This window comes from Salvia splendens, chromosome 1 (genome assembly GCF_004379255.2).
Source record: "Salvia splendens isolate huo1 chromosome 1, SspV2, whole genome shotgun sequence".
In the NCBI taxonomy this organism is placed as follows: domain Eukaryota; kingdom Viridiplantae; phylum Streptophyta; class Magnoliopsida; order Lamiales; family Lamiaceae; genus Salvia; species Salvia splendens.
The window spans coordinates 44,536,394-44,556,262 of record NC_056032.1 but is presented as its reverse complement, the minus strand read 5'-3'; the positions used below and the strand labels follow the sequence as shown (position 1 = coordinate 44,556,262).

At 35.2% G+C, this 19,869-nt stretch overlaps 1 protein-coding gene and 1 pseudogene across 3 annotated transcripts; one reads left to right on the top strand and one right to left on the bottom strand.

The window, feature by feature from the left end:
* Positions 1–106: 106 nt before the first annotated feature.
* On the bottom strand, positions 107–2,274 carry LOC121792537 (annotated as a pseudogene).
* An 11,709-nt stretch (positions 2,275–13,983) lies between these two features.
* On the top strand, positions 13,984–19,403 carry LOC121754641 (uncharacterized WD repeat-containing protein C2A9.03-like). 3 transcript variants are annotated; one of them, XM_042149968.1, is made up of 9 exons: positions 13,984–14,227; positions 14,847–15,008; positions 15,118–15,285; positions 15,446–15,532; positions 17,936–18,070; positions 18,155–18,265; positions 18,357–18,554; positions 18,630–18,716; positions 18,805–19,403. In XM_042149968.1, exons 2-9 carry the CDS (start codon positions 14,856–14,858, stop codon positions 19,216–19,218), a joined length of 1,353 nt encoding a protein of 450 aa, XP_042005902.1. In that variant the 5' UTR covers positions 13,984–14,227; positions 14,847–14,855; the 3' UTR covers positions 19,219–19,403. The 3 variants fall into 3 exon arrangements, with proteins under 3 accessions (XP_042005902.1, XP_042005910.1, XP_042005905.1); XM_042149976.1 differs by lacking the exons at positions 13,984–14,227; positions 14,847–15,008 and adding exons at positions 16,260–16,937; positions 17,041–17,120 and having other exon boundaries at positions 15,232–15,285; XM_042149971.1 differs by lacking the exons at positions 13,984–14,227; positions 14,847–15,008 and adding exons at positions 16,260–16,937; positions 17,029–17,120 and having other exon boundaries at positions 15,232–15,285.
* The last annotated feature ends 466 nt before the right edge of the window (positions 19,404–19,869 follow it).

Genomic DNA, 19,869 nt, shown 5'->3' with positions numbered 1-19,869 from the left:
TGTGGGAGTTAATAGAAAAAATATCAAAATGTGGTACTTAAATATCAACTAAACCATTTCTACACAATTTTAAATACAATCCACATTAATACATTTTATTCCCAAAGTCATCATCAATTTTCATAAAACTCTTGAACACAATTGAATTGACAATCTATAATTTGTCACATATTAATTCTAATTGGATGCTCCTCCTCATCTCCTACGACTAAACTCGCATCTCCTGATTCAATCACCATCTCCCCATCTTCATTAGCACTACTAAAATGCTCACACGGATTCACCGAAAACTTGACCAACACTTTCTCCTTAACATCGGTCTTAACCGTCTGAAACCCGACCAATTGTTTCATCGGGCTACCAACACCACCACCACCACCACCACCATATTGAGTACGCCGGGTGCTTACCCGCCATCTTCCCTTTATTCTTAACACGAACTATAACCAAAAACTTAGCCTTCTTACACCACCTCGATCCCAGCTCTTGGACCGATACGTACCCTAAGTTGGAAGCGGATGATGATGCCTTGAGATCAAACTTTCTTTGGGTCACGAAAACGATCTTGTAAGAATAAGTGGTGTACGTAGCTCAAGCCGTGCCCGAATTCAAACACCTTTTTGCCCCTGTACAATCTATAGGTATCGGCCCTCATTCTCATATCGATCATCGGTATCTTCACGAATTCTTGAGGATACCAAGTCATAGTCAACCTACCTCCTTAAACAAGAAAAATGAATTAACTATTAAACGTTGCGAATATCTAGAAATGGATAATGTTAGCCTGCCATATTTGATTGTCAAGTATTTATTCTTCCTTCTTTTCTTACCTGGATTATAGTCACCAAATATGATCTCTGCAATTGCTCTCCCTCCAGCCTGACCAGGATACCCAGCCCACAAAATGCTCCCTATTTTCGGCTCATTTTTCGCAAACGAAACATCAACAGGCCCTCCACATAGCAGCACCAACACGACGGGCTTCTTAGCCACCTTGGCAACGCTCATGATTAAGCTTTCCTGCTCCCCCGGAAGCACCAAATCCTCGCGATCTTTATACTCTGTTTCGTGTTTTTGGTTAAGTCCCTTCACCAAAACCACATTGTCTATGTCTATGTCTATGTCTATGTCAGATTCAGACACTATCCCTTTCAAAATAGCAGATTTTATGTGGTTCCTCAAATATGTACCACAACTCACATCCAATCCTACATTCATCCCAAACACATACACACATCACATTAATGTATACTAGTGTTTTTAATACATCAAAACACACATTACATCACAAACCAGCTTTGAGCGCATCAGCAACAGCCTCTTCATCTGATTTAGCATAATGTTGCTTATCAAAGTGAAGCAAAACCGCATCACAATCCGAGGTTATGTACCTAAAAACCCGAACCCCCCAAACAACGTTAGCCACTTCAAAAACAAAAACAAAAACGCAACCAACCCGTCAAATCCCCACTCTCCGCGGGCAGTCTTGGTGAGCAGATCATAATCCACGCAGTTAGGGACCCCATTCACAAGATTATATGCGCACATTAACCCACTCGCCTTCCCCTCCTTGATGCAGCCCTTAAACGGGGGCCGGTATGTATCCGCCATATCCTGCTTCGTCACCTAAAAAAACGCCAAAACTCTCCATAAATCCCACAAAACACATCAAGAACATGACATGATTAGTACTATCACATTTGCATTGAAGGTGAAGCGTTCATATCCCTTCCAGCTTTCGAGATCATAAGCAGTGAAGTGCTTGCAACACGCGGACACTAGGAGGTGGTCGTCTTTCAGTGAGCAAGGGGTCTCCAGCCCCCCTCCCCCAACGCGGATCCCTGAAGATGTTGACGGTTGGGGCCCAGAACGTTAGGCCCCTCGTTGTACATGGCTCTTGCCTCTGTTCCGATCACCTTCAAATTTGTTTATAAATTTGTCCCAAGTCACATTAAAAATCTTGAAATGCAGCTAACCTTTGCAATCCGATACCAGAGATGGGCGTCGAATGAGGAGTCGGTGAGTATGACCTGAGGGAAGCTGGTAGCGTTCTTGACGACCCCATGGTTCGGCAACGGCCACACCCCACAACCACCGCTGGTAGTAGGGGACGCCGAGGCGGGAGATGGCCGGGGCCTTGTTGATGAGCTGCGTGAGTTTCTCGTGCAACGTCAGCCGCGAGATCAAGTCGCGGGCCCGCTCCCTCACTGGCAAGCCCTCATCGCAGAACGGGCAGGACCCACTCCCGCATGAAAATGGCGGGACTTTATTCATCGATAAACTGGTTGAACATGTGATAGTACAAATTAGGAGACCTAACATATGGAGGATAATGTGTCTCATTTTATTTTATTTTTAAAAATATATTTGTATGGTTTGATGAATATTATTGGATGAGAAATGAATATTTATATTGTGATTTGAGGTGATGCATTGCTTTCTTCGGATTTCTATTTGTTATACACAAAAATTTGATACCAAAATTATTGGAGGATCAATGAATATCTATGTTTGTGTAAACCACGTTTAAATTTTGTTTTCTTGACCTTAGCATTAAATTTCAAACGTTAATATCCACATTAAATTGTGAGTTTTGGGAAGTTAATTAAAGTATGATTTGTATCAGTAAGCGTTTTTGGATGGGCATTAAATTTCAAACATCGGGTCCTGTTAGGTTGAGATTTTTTAGCTTCATTGAGAATTGAGATGCATTTTCAGTCACTCATTCACAACATTTTTGAAATGTCAACTGCAAGTAGATTATGTCAACTCGGGTGTATTATCGTCAATAGCCTGCACATCAAATGTCAACAACTTATAGTTGACATTATATGTGTATAGTTGACATGAATTGTATATGTACTTGACATTATATGTGCGTAGTTGACATGAATTGTATATGTAGTTGACATGGATTGTACACATAGTTACATTATATGTGTGTAGTTGACAAAAAAATAATAAAAAAAATTAAAAAAAATTAAAAATTAAAAAAAGTATTTACTGAATAAAATGTACCATGAAATTATCATTCTGCCATTTCATAATTAATTAATCTAAAAATATTTTCCATGTGGCAAATTTTGGACCACTTATTTATTAAAAATGAGTGAATAAATGAGTGGCTGATAATGTATCTCAAATTCTCAATTAGGCTAAAAAATCTCAATTGATCACAACCAACGTGGATGTTCAAGTTTCGAATAATGTGAACATGAGATTATTAATAACGGGATAATGTGGACAAGGGATTATAATTGCCTACGTAATTATATCCAAAATTTGTATCATGAGTACTACAGAACATTTCGAGGATTGTCAAATCTGAGGTAAATTTGAGTGTTAAATTTGAAATGTTTTCTTAACCCACGTGCATTAAATAAAATATCTGATTTTGTCATTGATTTAACTATGTTTGGTCTGGTTTGATTAAGTAGAAAAGAAAATTAAATTTAAATTCTTTTTTTACCTTAATATAAAATTTACTTTTTTGTGGGTATTTTGTCGGGCCAAAATACTTTATGCTGATAACTGAGGCCCAAATCAATGCAAGTATGAAACTATAATTCATGATTAATATTGATTTTTTCCATCTTCATTTTAAAGTAGTATCAAATAATTGGGTCATTATTTAACAACAAATTATTTTTTTTGTGTTCTTATTTTCTCTATTAATTTGTTGTAATCTGTTGGTGAAACTGAGTGATTTTTATTTTCTTTGTGCTGAACTTTTGCTCGTCATCTTATCTCGAGCATTTGTTTTTGTCAAAATTAACCGTGAATTGGCTCAATCTTTAATTACACAAAGAAGATTTAACCGATTAAATATTCTTGAAAAGACATTGGATATGTTAAATTCAAACTTTAGAAATGTGTTCGAGTCAATAATTTAGATTCAAATATAGAATATAAATTCGTTGGATCCGAAAGGTGACTCATCATTTAGACTGAAGCCTCATAGGAATATTCGATGAGAGCTAATTTCGGTTGAGTCAAGAAATTCAGTTGGTATTTATTTCAAATTGATACAAGTGTTAATTTTGGATTCTATATATCATACATCAAATCAACCACCCCATGTGACTACCCTTTAATTGAAAATGTCTACACATTTATGACACTTGAAGGAAAATACACGTGGTATTCGATTGTGTGAGTTGAGATATAGAGAGGTGTTCAATCTCAATCATTTACAACAATAGGATAATTGTTGGAACGAGAAAATTAATTGATTGGAGAACAAGAAGGCAATTGATGAAATTAGGGCACGAATATTGAAGGAAATCAATTAAAGATTATGGAAAATTAAATAAAAGGATATTAGTATAATTAAAATATATTTTTTATGTATAGCTAGAATTAGAGCTTATAAAAGGTAGTGTAATCATTGAGAGAATTCAATTCAAGTCATTCACAATGTAGTCTTTAAAGTTCTCCCCGTCTTATACTTTCTGTAATAATCTTTTATTTCCACATTTTACTTTTCAACATGGTATCAGAGCAGGTTCGATCATATGGATCGATCACTGTCTCTATATAAAAAAACAAAAAAAATCCAAAAAACCCTAAACAAGCCTTCATCATCGTCCCTTTCCGAAAACCAGCCAAAACAAGCCAAAACCCTTTCAACCACAGCCATAATCAGCCCCGAAAATTTGTCCAGTTATATATAGTTAAAACCATCCAAATATCCGGCCAAGAAACCTACAAACAAAGAAGATGGCGCTACGAGGAGGAGAGAATGAAGAGAATGAGGATGCTGGAAGAACAACCACAGGAAAATCCAACGTTGATCCTCGAGAAAGAGTGAGGAATCATCCGGCTAAGAGGGCGAGAACCTGACCAACCAGACAGCTCGTAATAGAAACACCCTTGGAGCAAATGACGGAGGAATTGGCTTAAGGGCGCCTAGAAGATTGATGAAAAGAAAAGAGAAAGCAGCCCGTCACTGTAGAGTATTAGTTCCCTAGAAGAGCTAGGCAATGATCAAGCAGAAACCAAAAGGAGTCTAATGACCAAGAGTTGGCCAGAGAGATGCCCGCTTTGATGAAAGAGTCTGTGGGTGAAACCTCACGCTCGAAGACGTTGAGAATGCCGAGTAGGCTGAGTTGGGCTAGAGATGTCGCCGCCAAGAATAGTTGTCCACAAACTGTGCGGTCAGGTGGTCACTAATGGAGCAGCGACGCATAACCGAAAATAGAGGAGTCCCTGGTTTGTACGGTCGAGGGGGAGAGGAAGTATCCGACCGAACAATCTCTCTCCAAATTTATGGAAAAGGGAAACTCAAATCTCTTTTGAGAGACCAAATATCCGTTGACAGCATGCATGTGTCCGCTTCAAGTAGAATCCGTCACAGGGGGAGAGACTGTCACCGGAAAGCTGAGACTATGGAAATAGCTATCGAAAAGAGGACCAACGATGGTGGATAATCAGTTGGATGGGGAAGAGAACAACCGTGAAAGGAGAAGCTCAACACCCTAGCGGCTATTGGTGTGGAAGGAGAAGCTCAACACCCTAGCGGCTATTGGTGTGGCTGCGTTTGTTATTACTATGGGGGATGCAGCAACCAATGAAGATGGGGAATTAATCAGTAAAATATTTGGAGCAATTCGGAAGGTTTGGACAACCTAGGAGAAGCTCAACGGACTGAGTGTCGTTCCTCAAGTTCTAAGGAATTGCAAATCAGTTCTTATTTGAAGAAGATTGAATAATATTCCAAAATGCTTGAAGAATTGCAATAAGACTAAATGTCTTTTGCAAAAATATGAAGAAGAACCAGATCAATGAAGAAGAGTAAAGATGACTCCTAGATACGAGCAAAAACTGTCTAGATAAGCTCCTCGACAATAGTCAAAACTGTCAGATTAGCTCATCGACAAGAGTCAAAACTGTCATAATTAGCTCATCGACAATAGTCAAAACTGTCTAAAATGGCTCCTAGATATGAGTTAAAACTATCTAAGATGGCTCCTGGATACGAGCTAAAACTATCTAAGATAGCTCCTAAATACGAGTAAAAACTGTTTAGACAAGCTCCCGGACACGAGTTAAAACTATCTAGATTGACTCCTTGACACGAGTTAAAACCGTCAACAAAAATTGAATAGTTCCTTGATAAGAGCCTAAACTTTCAATGAAGAAAAATTGAAGAGCTCCTTGAAACGAGTCTAAACTTTCAATAACTCTTTGATACGAGTATAAATTATCAATGATGAATTGAATAAGCTCTATGATACGAGCATAAACTATCAATGGAAATTGAAGAACTCTTAAATACGAGTATAAACTATTTATCAAACTAAAGATCGTGCAAGTTAAGTGTCGAAAAACTCGATACTCAACTTGAGGGGGAGTGTTGGAATGAGAAAATTAATTGATTGGAGAACAAGAAGACAATTGATGAAATTATGGCATGAATATTGAAGGAAATCAATTAAAGATTATGGAAAATCAAATAAAAGGATATTGGTATAATTAGAATATATTTTCTATGTATAGCTAGAATTAGAGCTTATAAAAGGTCGTGTAATCATTGAGAGAATTCAATTCAAGTCATTCACAATGTAGTCTTTAAAGTTCTCCACATCTTTTACTTTCTGCAATAATCTTTTATTTCCACATTTTACTTTTCAACAATAATAACTTATTTATTCTCATCATTTATCCTATAAGTTTAGGCACTTAAAGTATGTTTTTATAATGTGTAATAATTGCAACTTTATTGCAATTTTGCGGGCACTTCGATAAGTGGGACAGCTGATCCAATGATTTAAAGCTGCTCGATTCCCTAGACATTTTTAATTTTATGGCTATTTAGATTTCTATATATTTGCTTTTCGTATGGAATTGGGAAAGTATAGATTTGGAATCCGATTCTGAATTCAGATATTTTACTTATAAAAAAACCAATTTGAATTAAAGTTTCTATTTACAAATCCAACCCCCAAATTACATGGTATATCAAACACATACATAAAAAGAACTTCATAGTTATGAATTCTCCTATCTCACCATTTTTTATAGTGGTGATGATTATATCTATTGAGACCATTTTTATGAGATATTTCAAAATAGGGAAACATATATTATATTATGTTGGTAACCATGCTTGGGATATTCGACAATCCATGTTGGTCCATAGGGCTCATCAACTAGCACTAGTAGCCCACTTTTTTCGGATTTATTGTAACATACACTTGGCATCTTCCTTTCGATATGTTATTGTTGTAGGTCCTAATATTAATAATTACCTTTTTTAAAAAAATAAAAAGAATGTATATATAATGCATATCCCAATGGACATAACAATTATTTAATACTACTATGTTTTTTTTCTTGCACGTGAAACATATACTCTATATTTTGTAGCATTGTATTTGGATCATTCTATTTTACCATGATTACCAAAAATAAAATAAAATAAAATAATAATGATGATTGATGATGATGCTGATGATGATAATAATAATAATATATCCTATCACTATATGCTACTCCATAGAAGGATTGGCCTTAAAAATGTTGATAATGTCCAATATAATTTAGTGCAGTATTCGGCTTGAATATATACTTTAAAACTCTAATTTTAGTCTTAGTATGGTTTTATATGGTTTTAGTTTCGTGATTAGACAAACTCGACTAAATCAGATTTAGAGTACTACGTTGTTTTTCTATTTAATTTAGAGTAATGTATTTCTTTATCATTCAATAATTTGCTAAGTTTCCTTAAAAAGATACTATGTCCTAAAACGAGAGACTATTTTAGAACTAAAATTATATTTTAATATACTTGTAAGCTGTCCTCTTACTTCAGGAAACTTTAATCATCTAAGAAACTGAGACAGTGGAGTATAAATTTGTTGGAAAAAATGAAACTTAGGTTGTAAAAAGAAAATGATAAAATGTGTTCACAAATCACAATTATTTATCGATAACAAAGTCGTAAGTATCTTATATGTGTGATATATTCAAAACTTTAAATTGTTAATTGCACGTATATTTGTTTTCAAGGTTTTAGTTGGACGTGGTTTCAACTTCATTCCAAAAAGCTTTTGAGGATGAAAAAGGTGCACTTTAGTAATTAAATACAATTATATGTAAAAAAAATATCGTGCAAACTCTCCAAAAAGATAATCGTTGCATAACAATAAAATAATAGTACATAATAGTGACGTCATTTGGTACAATGAAAACCTTATACTAATACTAAATACAAATAAAAATTGGAAGGCATCAAATCAGTCACACAAAAATCTACGCCGAATCATGTATTGCGAAATCGTCATTTAATATTACTAGTCTCATTATTTATGGTTCATTAAAAAAGTGGAATAATGATTTAAATTCTATGAGATAGTCTAAAGAGATTTTTTACGATAGTGAGAAATATAGAGATATTCTAAAATATAAAGTATGCTATATTAAATGAGATGATCTAAAAAGAATTATGTGTCATAAAGTAATTAATATGCCGAACTTTAGAAGAAAAGAACATGTATAAATATGCTGACTTTTATAGAATATCCATTAATGTTCATTGTAAGTGACTATGTGCATTGCTAATGAATTTAAAAAATACTTTTTTCAAAATAAGAGCATCATATATTCTTTATATCTTTTACAGGCATATTCAGATTTTCACTTTGTACCATTCTTTTCTTGTAATCAAGGTTATTCTTAGTCATTTATTAGTACTTTTATATGTATTCTAAGTAAGTATTAGTTCTATAAAATTCAAAGGATCACATTTGGCCCATGATTATTTTTCAATGTCACAATTATAGAATTACATTCAGAGTTTCAGATGTCACCGAAAACAAATCCATTTACTTTTACCAAAATATTTCCATCCTTAAGGAATATAATATATGTACATATATGATGTCAATTTAGCATTTTATTTATAAGTATATTTTAAACAATTTCTATATTGTGGGCCGGGGTTATTTTGTCAATGTAAATATACCTTAATTATGTGTTGCCACATAAACCGACTTGAAAATTGGAGGACTCCAATGTAACAATGTTAAATTTCCACAATATTTTATTTTTATATTATTATCGAAACTAAGTTGACTTTTATACTACTAGGAAATTTCGCAACGCTTCTAGTTAGTTAGACGAGGCCAACAAATTCAAACTAACTTTATTCAACATTAGTTTGACCTTACTAAAATTTCATATATTAAGGACACCTCACACTTAAAATTCAGACATTAATCTGACTCTTAATCAATATCATATACTATTAATATTTTTTACTTCTTGTTTTGTTGAAATGGTTTCTGATTTTTTTTGCAGTGAGTCATAAGCATTATATCCATAGATTCTAAAATTATAATTTGTGGAATTTACTATATATGGAAAAAGATGCCAGAATTTGGAATTATTGATATCGCTAATAACGGACTTAAATGACAAGATTTACAGTTAAAGCTTGGCGTTATATCTTTTAATTTTTTGTTTTTCTTTCCACGGTGAAAGGAGGGAATAAAAGTCCAGAATTTGAAAAATATTACGCCATAATTATTAACTTAGACAAATAAATTAAGAACATTAAATTGTCCCTTCTCCAACTATTCCTTTTATGTGGGAAGAAAAATGTACACGTAGTAGTAGTGTACTGATCCAACAACGGTTTTTTGACTTTTTTCTTTTCAACTATGGAATATTTTTTAAAAATTGAAACACAACTTTCTATTGTATTCATTCTCATATTTTACTCATCTTTTTGTACATTCATTCAGTAAATTAAATTTCATATTGAAAAAAGAAATGGGTCATTTTGAGGAAAAAAGAGGTAGGAAAATATAATTAGTGAACATAATTTAAGGGAAAAAGAGAAAAGAAATAGAAAAATCCATCAGATGCCCCGCGGGTTACGGAAACTAGACGTGAAACGAGACCGTTAGGTAAACGTTGACGGCTAACGCCGTTAGTGTTGAAAATCCAATATGCAGGTGTGATGATTTAATGGTGCGTTAGCCACGTGTTCAGCTACGCTGCCACTGTTGAGCCGTCGTGACGACACGTGGAGCTTTGCGCATCGCAGCTGGTGAGCTTGGGGTCACTAGATGTATCTAGTGGGCTCCACTTCACCACTTAAAATACAGTTTATGGTTGAACTAATCATGGTATGGTTAAAAGTATGAGTATTTTCTTTTAAATTTTAATTGCTGTATACTTGTAAATGTGTAGAGTATTCTGGTGGCACTGGTGCAGGTTGCCACCTGTCAGTATTTTTGGCACACACACTCACACACGCTTTCACACACATTGATTATTCCTAATAGATCGATAAGATTGTGGACATTAAGTTCAGAAAAATAGTACTTTATAAAATAGTCATTATGAATATACACAACAAAAAAACAAGGAAAAAAAACATAAATTCTAATAAGTAAGAAAAATAAATAGGTACAAATTTTGCAAGCAAATCAATTCAAATGGAAGACTCACGCATCAAACAGAAATGAAACTAATTATGTCATCAAAGAGAAATGAACATAATCGTGAAGTCACATTTATGGTACTCCCTCCATCCCACATGATTCGTCTCAGTTTTTTATTTCGGTCCGCCCCACATAATTTGTCTCACTTTAAATTATCCATTTATGGCAAAAAACTATACACTTCCTAATTACAATCGCCTACCCCAAATCACACAATTAATTCATTCAATCTACCAAATTACTCCTCCCAACCGTCTCCTCCATTCAATTCGCCTCCCATTCCAATTCGTCTCCCCTTCCCTCCCTCTGAAAACCCTAGATCTACACTCATTCCTCCACAATTCCCACTGCCTCCACACAACTCGACTCCCCTTCCACTCCCGGTACTCCCTCTGAAAACCCTAGATCTACACCGATTCCTCCACAATTTCCACCGCCTCCACACAAATCGACTCCCCTTCCACTAGTTCTACCGCCTCGAGAGCTCCCACTGTGATGGATGCTTATCTTGACTCTCCTACTAGTTTTTTATCGGTCAATCTGGACGATCTCGTCGTCCCAGACACGCTGGAGCATCTATGGGATTCTGACTCCGCCTTCGACGCCGGATCCCTAATTGACACCGTTTTCCCCAAAAACCCCACTTGATTTCGTCATACCCGTAGATGTGTGGCCTTCTCACTCCCGCATCGATGCATATGTGTATTTGTTATAATCTGTGCATATGTGTATTTCTTAAATTTAATTTTGTGCACATTAAAACACTAATTAAAATTAAAAAATTGAACTTTCTAAATTTAATTATCCTCAAATCATCACTAATGCAAGATTTCCATAAAAATTGAAGAAAAAGAAACAAGGTGGGACCCCTTTTTCACTACCTACCTTCATTTAAATCAAAGTCAAACAATATTTCTTAAAACCTATGACAAGTCAAACTGACCCGAATTATGTGGGACGGAGGAAGTACTAATTATGTCATCAAATCAGCAGCACACAATGCAATTCTAAGCAGCACACAATGCAATTCTAAGTACATGGAAAAACACATGAAACAAAAATTCTACTCTAATAGTGAGATAATTACTCTAATTTCTTTATTGAGCACGTTTGAGTTCAAATATTCATTTCTTCAAAGTTGAAACAACCGACCAGAGTTAATCGGACGTGAATAAGAATTTATGTGATAATTTGGATTTTATATGGACCATATGTCTATAACGAGTTAATGGTGCAATAGTAAAAATTAGCAACAAATTAGATTAAGATACAATAATAAAATACTGAAAACAAGCGTAGAGAGATTCATATACACAAATAAAGTATAAAAACAACAAATGGCACCGGATTCAAGAAGACCACACCCCAATTCCTAACATATCTTCACAAAAGAAAAAATAGCAACACAACACAACACAAGTCACGAAAGCAAATAAATTCACACCCAAAGGCCAAATACCAAATCATGATTATCTAGAAAGTGAAAGAACTAGTAACATTTATTATAGGCAAGATAATCCAAAAATCGTAGCATGAGATAAGATGAGAGAATAAAGGTTTTTCTTTTTTGTATAAAAAGATGAACGGCCGATGGAGATGAGAATATGAATATGCTATTTTTTCAATCCAATTGATGGATATCCAATGCCAAATAAGAAAGAAATTATGCATATTGTGATTATTGGAAGAAAAAGCACATTCTTTGAAAGAGTTAGATCAATCAATATGAAATTTATGATGAAAAATAGACTATATTATTCGAGACATTAGCTTTTATTTGACGCTTAATTTATGTTTAGTGAACGAATTATATAAAGCCACCAATAAAACTTAGTAACTTAATTGTAGTATAACTCTTCTTCTTTTTCAAATATGAATTTGAATTTTCTCTAGCAAGTAAATGAAAATTCATTATTGATATATTTTTAAAAAATTATATACTCCTCACTAAAATATATGGCGAGACTAATTTAATTTTCAACTGACGATTTTTTATGGTATGACAAAATTAAAACTTTTTGCTAAATTTGAGATTGCAAAAACGAGAAATGTACATAAAGTATTATTTTTCAAATAAGCTAAGTAATTTGGATTTAGCACTTGTTGATTTTAACTTGGATTTTATTAACCGAAGGAATCACATCTTTAATTATTCCGTCCTTTTTTTTCCTTTTTCCCCCACCTTTTTTATGATTGAAATTATGAATTGAAGTGGCGTGATAATATACAGTTGGAGTTGGAAAATTGCTATTGGTTATTTAATGTCCATAGCTAAAGGTGTGAATGTAGTGCTGTGTTTGATGAAGATAGTGATTTTAAGTATTTATTTAATTAAGAAAATGGTTAATATTTTGTTAATTATAGTGTATTGGAATGTTCCTATCATTCATTTATTTATCTTATTTTAAAATTTTGCAGTAATTAAATATAAATGTTATATTTACCTAATTCTCCTAACACCATATATCTCATATAAAAAATACTCCACTTCTTTGCATATCAACCAATTAAAGAGCGTATCACAAATTGCCTCGTATTTGAAAATGGACATGTCTTTTGTTTCCATTAGCTGCATTTCTTTTCCTCAATGAAAAGGAAAAAAATATATGCTAAACTTATCAATATCCCACAATATCAAAACCGACGTAAATAAATAAATATACTAAATCTTATCAATGAAGAAAAATAACAGGCCCCCACAATGCAAGACCGACTTATTCATATTATTTTCAACCTGATTATTGATTAATTAATGGGATAAATTATGTAAAAATATCCCCCCAAAATTAGTAAATCTAGATAATAAGTTTCTAGAGTACATGGAATATCTTAAAATAATGATATACCTACCACTAATTTCCCTTTCACTTTGAAAAAGCTTATTAACTTATTTGATTTCTTAAAATATTACATATTAAATAAAGGCTTAAATTTGATTGGAAAGAAGGGGAATACTAATATTTGAACACTAAATTTCTCTCTTTATATGCTTGTGAAGACATAAAGAGACATCTTGGTTTTGGTATACTTTTGAAATTAGTGTTTGTGAAGACATGAAGAGACATTTTGGTTTTGGTATACTTTTGAAATTTAATTTGGTAAAAAGTACTAAAAATTAATATACAATCTCTTTCAAGTTTAGTATCTAATCTTTTAGTTTATTGGTAAAATTTAATCATATAACCTCTCTCTCAAGTTTAGTATCTAATCCTTTTATTTTATGCCATCTATATGTCAAATCTACCACATACCAAATTTCAGTCAAATTAAATTGCGTGGTCGGCTGAAATTAAACACACGAAATCTCCATAAATTCTTAGTGATTATATTAGTAAATTTTTAAATTGGTTTTGCAAAGTAGTTTCCATTAGTTTCCATTTTCCATTTTCCATTTTCCATTTTCCATTTTCCATTTTCCATTTTCCATTTTCTTTTTAATTTTGTGGGCCCAAAAGCATAGCTCCTGTTCTGGGCCCCATGGTAGAACACAGTCGAAGTTTCATGCTCGTTATAAGTACAACGGAGAACTCTCCGTTTATCACACACACACACACACACACACACACTTACACTTCCTGCAAACACACACACTTCCTGCAAACACACACTTTTCTCCCTAACATTCTTCGAAATCAAATCTGACTGCACTCTTTAGCAGTATCGAAGCTCGAGAAATCTCACTGAATTCGGTTGATTCCAATTTCTCAGTCTGCTGTTGTTCTCCTGCCCGTTTTTTCGTTCGATTTCTGACTGTTCGTCAACGGAAGCGTTTCGAGGTATTTTTTTAATATCTGATTTGGAGGTATTTTATTTTATATACCTGATTTAGCTATTTCTGGTTAGTTTTAAATACAGTACGATTCTCGTCAGGTAGAATTCATTGTTACGTCTTCTGTTCATGATCGCGGATTTCATGTGTGAATAGTTATAAACCTATAACTCAATCGGATTTGGAAAGGAATAAATTAAAAACTCAATTTGTGTGTGTATGTATGTATGTGTGAGTGTGTGAATATTTTAAGTGTAATTTCCGTACCTTTTTGCATGAATAGTTATTGGTCCCGTTGATCTTATTTACGTTTGTTTATGGCAAATTGGCAATTGTTTCTTCTGCTTTTTAAATCTGATCGAGTTTTTAATTAATTACGGAGTGCTACTTTTTAAACATGATTCCTTAACCACCAGACTTGCGTTCGGCCGTTTTTGGAAGCTGATGTCTCTGTTTATGTATCATATTGATTGATTTGATTGAGTTAGGTTTGTTTGTGCTTATTTGCACGTTTTTATCTCCGGGTGGGTTTATTAGTCCTTACCTTAAACCTTCGTTGTTGAGGAATTCCTTAACGAGATTCTAATCGAGGTCTCTTTCTGTTTCGGTTGTGTTCTGTTTTATAGTGAAAATCAATGGAGCAATTTCCCAACCACGAGCTCGAGTATATTGTCGACGATTACTACGACATAACTGATTTCGAGGATGAAAACGATTCTCCGAGAATCGGAAGTAGTTCCATGGATGGTGACTCATCTGACTCCGATTTTGAGGACGATTTTGAGCTGGTAATAATCCGTTTTGTTGAAAGTTTATAAGAAGCGTCATATCAAATTTCCTTTCAGCTGAGAAATGGTTTCTTTTGATTTCATTATTGATTTGGAAATCATGTTACAGAACAATTCAATGACTGATACATCAGCTTTAGAAGTCAAGAAAGGCAAGGATATTCAAGGAATTCCATGGGGAAGGCTCAATTTTACTAGAGAGGAGTACCGTGAATCCCGTTTGAAGCAATACAAGAATTATGAGTGTCTGTCGCTCAGCCGTGAGGATCTTGACAAGGTATATGATGTTTTGATTTTTTCGATTGGACTGCTATTATTTGGAGTAATGATTATAACTCTAGTTGACCATATTGATTTGCAACCATAATGAGAGGTTGTTCTCTTTGCTGGTCTATTGCTAATTGTGTTGCTAAGATTATGTATTCTCCCCATCGCAGGAGTGCAAAAAAGTGGAGAAAGGCCACAACTTCTACGATTTCCAGTTCAATACAAGGCTGGTCAAATCCACAATCGTCCATTTTCAGGTATAGATTGTCTCGTCTGGTTTTTTTCTTTTAAATTCAACTTGTGACTGTGGTTTTACTATCCACCCTGCAACTCTGTGTCTGATTTTACTTTAAGTCAATTAGATCCACTGGATTTGTTTTTTTTTTGGTCTTTTGTATCAACATATTACTCCCCTTTTTTTGTTGGTATTTTTGCGTGGTTGGTTGAAGGCTGGAATGGCTCTACAATGAGTTACTGTGTAATTTTTTGGTTGTAGCAGTAGTAGTTTTCTCTTAGGCCTTCCACGGATCACTCTGTTGACTCTGAGGGTTGTTGAATTTCGTTTGTGTTTGCTGTTTTTTTTTCCACACACGGCATAAGTTTGTTTGAGTAGATCCACATTCATGACCTGTTGCATTTGATTATTGTGGTTAGACGCATCTGCATCTTGCATCTAAGTTCCGGTCGTCCTCATTTTTTATTACTTGCAAGTTCTCAACACTTATGTGATGTAAGCTGCAAAATAGTTGATTGTTTGAAGTGGTTCTCAATATGGCCTATTTACTATAGATTTTTTTTGTTGGTTGGTTCTTAAAAGAAGAGTTCATAGATACTTCTTACTCAAAGTTCCTTTACCATCAAATTTTCTGTGAACTAGCATTACTTTTGTATGTAAGTTTAGTTTGGTTTAGATTTTATCTTTTTGCCTTGCCCTGGTCACTAACATTGGCCGGGGCCTTGTTTCACTGAATCATTTCTGTGCAGATCGTAAACATGTTACCGAGACTCACATGAATAAATTTTATAGTAGAAGATCTGTTATAGCAAATGGGAGGTGCCATATTGAGTGATTGTTACCACATACCAGGTTATGAAACCACTTTGTTTCTGAAACCTGCTTAGGTGAGCATATAATTCTTCTTTACATAGACTGGAAGTGTAGGCAACGTGTGTGTGCGGCTTAAAAAACAATTTTTTTTCTTTTGATGTTTCCCTGAAATTGCGACCTCACAATTTTTTAGCATTCCTTATATTGCTTTTGTTTTGCTAGTTTTTGACACTTCATAGGTGACCATGGCATTCTAACTCAACTGTAGTTTTGTTGTATGATCTGGCTTTAGAGGATGGGTTTTCTTGTGCTGTCCTGTATTTTATTCTTTAATGTTTTCATTCTCTCTTAGTTAACCATGTAATTAAATAACTGGTGATTGATGTTCTTAAGGCTGAAGGCATTTGTGCATTTGTAGAGTTATCTAGTTAACGCGAATTTCTGTCATTCAGACTAGACTACTTCTACTAAGTATTCTGATTAGACTAACATATATCTCAACTGCCTTATAATTTAACCCATGGCACGAGATTGCTACTTCTTCATTTCAGCCTTAGAAGCAGCATTGCAGTTTTATCTGAGCAGCTGGCGCAGTAAAAGACACGTTCCATATGGTATGATGGGGGATTAACTTAGCATTTAAGAGTAGTATTGTGTGTGGGGTTTATGAGGACTGAGTTATACGTCCTTTTAATTGCTGGTCAGCTTTCTTTGTAGTTATTTCTCTGCATTCGCAATTCTGGATGCACCACTGTGATCTGAACACTTGGCATCTGTGCATGTTCTTCCTTTATCAGGTGTACTTTTTTTACAACTGCACCGTGTTCGAGTCTTGGCATTACTTGTCTTCCTTAGGAATCTCATTGCACATGGACTGCTGACTCTCATTATATTGACCTTACTAGTCATAACTATTTGAGATAATAGGTTTATTTTGTATACCATTGTTAATGTTGTTTCAACTGTAAACTATTCTTAGCGTTAACCTTTTGTGTCACCTTGTGAGATGTGTTTTCATCTGGACCCCCCTCTGTTCGGTCATTCATCTACTCCATACTCTATGGTGTTCACAGTTCATTGATTGCAACCTTAATCAGTTCATATTTTTGTTTTTCTTTCCCCATAAATGCGTATAGACTACTTTGCATTTGTTCTGGCAGTAACAGTGGGTGTTATGTGTTATTTGTGGTCTCTATATGTTCCCAAAAAACTTTTCAGTGAACCTTGGTGCTCTCAGACACTTGCAACTTTGTATGCCATTTCTGTTGTGTGATATAATTCTTGAATTGGCGGTATGATGCCACACGTTGTTTTGCTTGGTTGGACATTAGTGTTGCAAAGCTAACAGCAAAACGCATTTGCTGTGGTTTCTCTATAGAATAATGACTGGATTGTGTAGAAACCAGTTCTTCAACTGTTGATGCACGTCTCTGGCGTAATCTTTTTTGCCCTTGCGAATTCTTAATTATTTAGATGTCGATATAACCTTGTGTCTCTTCTTTAAATTGTTTTGCCTATTTAGTGAAAATTCTGGTTGTTTCCTTGATTTGCTTAGAAGAATTGGGCTATGGTTGTGAGTGCCTGCTAACAGCTTGTGTTCTCACCATTTCAGCTGAGGAACCTACTATGGGCAACCTCAAAGCACGACGTGTATCTGACCCAAAATTACTCTGTGATGCACTGGTCATCCATGCTCAGGAAGAGTCGAGAAGTACTTAATGTTGCTCGGCCTATTGTACCTACCCTGGTGAGTTCCATCTCCTAGCATCTTATCATGTACCTTAAAATTACTACAGGGTTTGGCGTTTGACATACTAGTTTCTGTTGACAGAACTCCCCTGGATCTATGGCTCAGACTCTTTCACGAGTTCAAATAAGCACCATGACCGTGAAGGACAACCTAATGGTGGCCGGTGGTTTCCAAGGAGAGGTTATGTGCAAGGTACATTTGTTACTCCCTTCGCCAATTAATGTTGGTCCCCGAGTCACACGAGCTCACTTTTCATTAACATGTATATTCACTGTGGATGCAGTATCTAAACCAACCTGGGGTTGCCTTCTGCACTAAAGTAGCTACTGATGAGAACGCTATCACCAACTCTGTCGACGTTTATCACAACCCCAGTGGCGCGAAGAGGGTAATCACTGCGAACAATGATGCCCAAGTGAGGGTTTTGGATGGTGGAAACTTCTCATGCCTGAATCGTTTCACGTTCCCGTGGTCTGTTAATGTAAGTGAAGCTCTAGCTACTTCCTAAAATATGCCAGTGTCTTTCGAACTCATACTTACGTTGGTTTGACTGCAGAACATCTCCGCGAGTCCGGATGGGAAGTTGCTTGCAGTTCTTGGCGACAGCCCCGAATGTTTACTAGCAGACGCTCAATCGGGGAAGGTCAGTTTCTGCTACATAAATGACATGAATGCTTAACCTTCTGATGCAAATAAGTCGGAAGCTCACGTTCTTAGCACTTAATCTGCAGGTTGTCAGCAACCTAAAAGGGCATCTGGACTACTCATTCGCGTCGGCCTGGCACCCAGACGGCAACATTTTGGCCACGGGGAACCAAGACACAACGTGCAGGTTGTGGGACGTGAGGAACCTATCTGAGTCCGTGCAGGTGCTCAAGGGAAGGATGGGTGCTATCAGGGCCATCCAGTTTACATCAAACGGTCAGTTCATGGCCATGGCTGAGCCAGCCGACTTCGTGCATGTGTTTGACACGAAATCGGACTATGCAGCAGGGCAGGAGATCGACCTGTTTGGTGAAATAGCCGGCATCTCCTTCAGCCCGGATGCAGACGCCTTGTTTGTGGGCGTTTCGGACCGGACATACGGCAGTTTGTTGGAGTTCAATAGGAGAAGTTATGACAGCTACCTTAACTGCGTCTTTTAGTTCTAAAAAGATGAGATCGTAGCCTTTTGGTCTGGATGGTTGGTTGGTTTCTGTGGTTTTTATTATGCAGAAAAAAAAAATGAAGAGAAATTTTGCAGATGTAAATTGTTGTTGGTGCTTGTTCTGTAAATGAGAACAGTTCGTGGCTTGTGTATATATTAATATAAATTCTATAATTGTCTTTCTTTGCTTTGTTTTCTTTACTTTGGCAAAAAATTGAATTGTCGATCATAACGAATAATTTCATAATTGATCTTAAATTTATATTTGACAAAAAATTGAATTGTCGATCATAACGAATAATTTCATAATTGATCTTAAATTTTCGAATGTTGACCAAGTAACGTATCAGAAATGGCATTAGCTATATAGATGATTCAAGTAATTAGATGGTATTTTGGACTTGTATTTACATTCACGAAGCTGTGATAACGAAAATATTCATTAATGGTTCAAAACTTCAAATCAAATGCATAAAAAAGTAAAAATTTAAGACGGAATATTACTTTACTGTAAATGATCTAAGGGTAGTTGAAGATAATATGAAACGACTGTGTAATTTAAAACTAAAAAAGTTGAATTAAAATTAGTCGGATCATATTTGTAGCAACTCAAACGCAATAAAAAGACTTCCGTGTTGATTCATTTCAC

What these genes read in the sequence shown, in the direction of transcription:
- LOC121754641 (XM_042149968.1), top strand. Translation starts at nt 14,856, where the DNA reads ATGGAGCAATTTCCCAACCACGAGCTCGAGTATATTGTCGACGATTAC. An exon ending in GCCGTGAGGATCTTGACAAG is followed by an intron (nt 15,286 to 15,445) that starts GTATATGATGTT and finishes TCCCCATCGCAG; the next exon opens with GAGTGCAAAAAAGTGGAGAA. An exon ending in GGCCTATTGTACCTACCCTG is followed by an intron (nt 18,071 to 18,154) that starts GTGAGTTCCATC and finishes TTCTGTTGACAG; the next exon opens with AACTCCCCTGGATCTATGGC.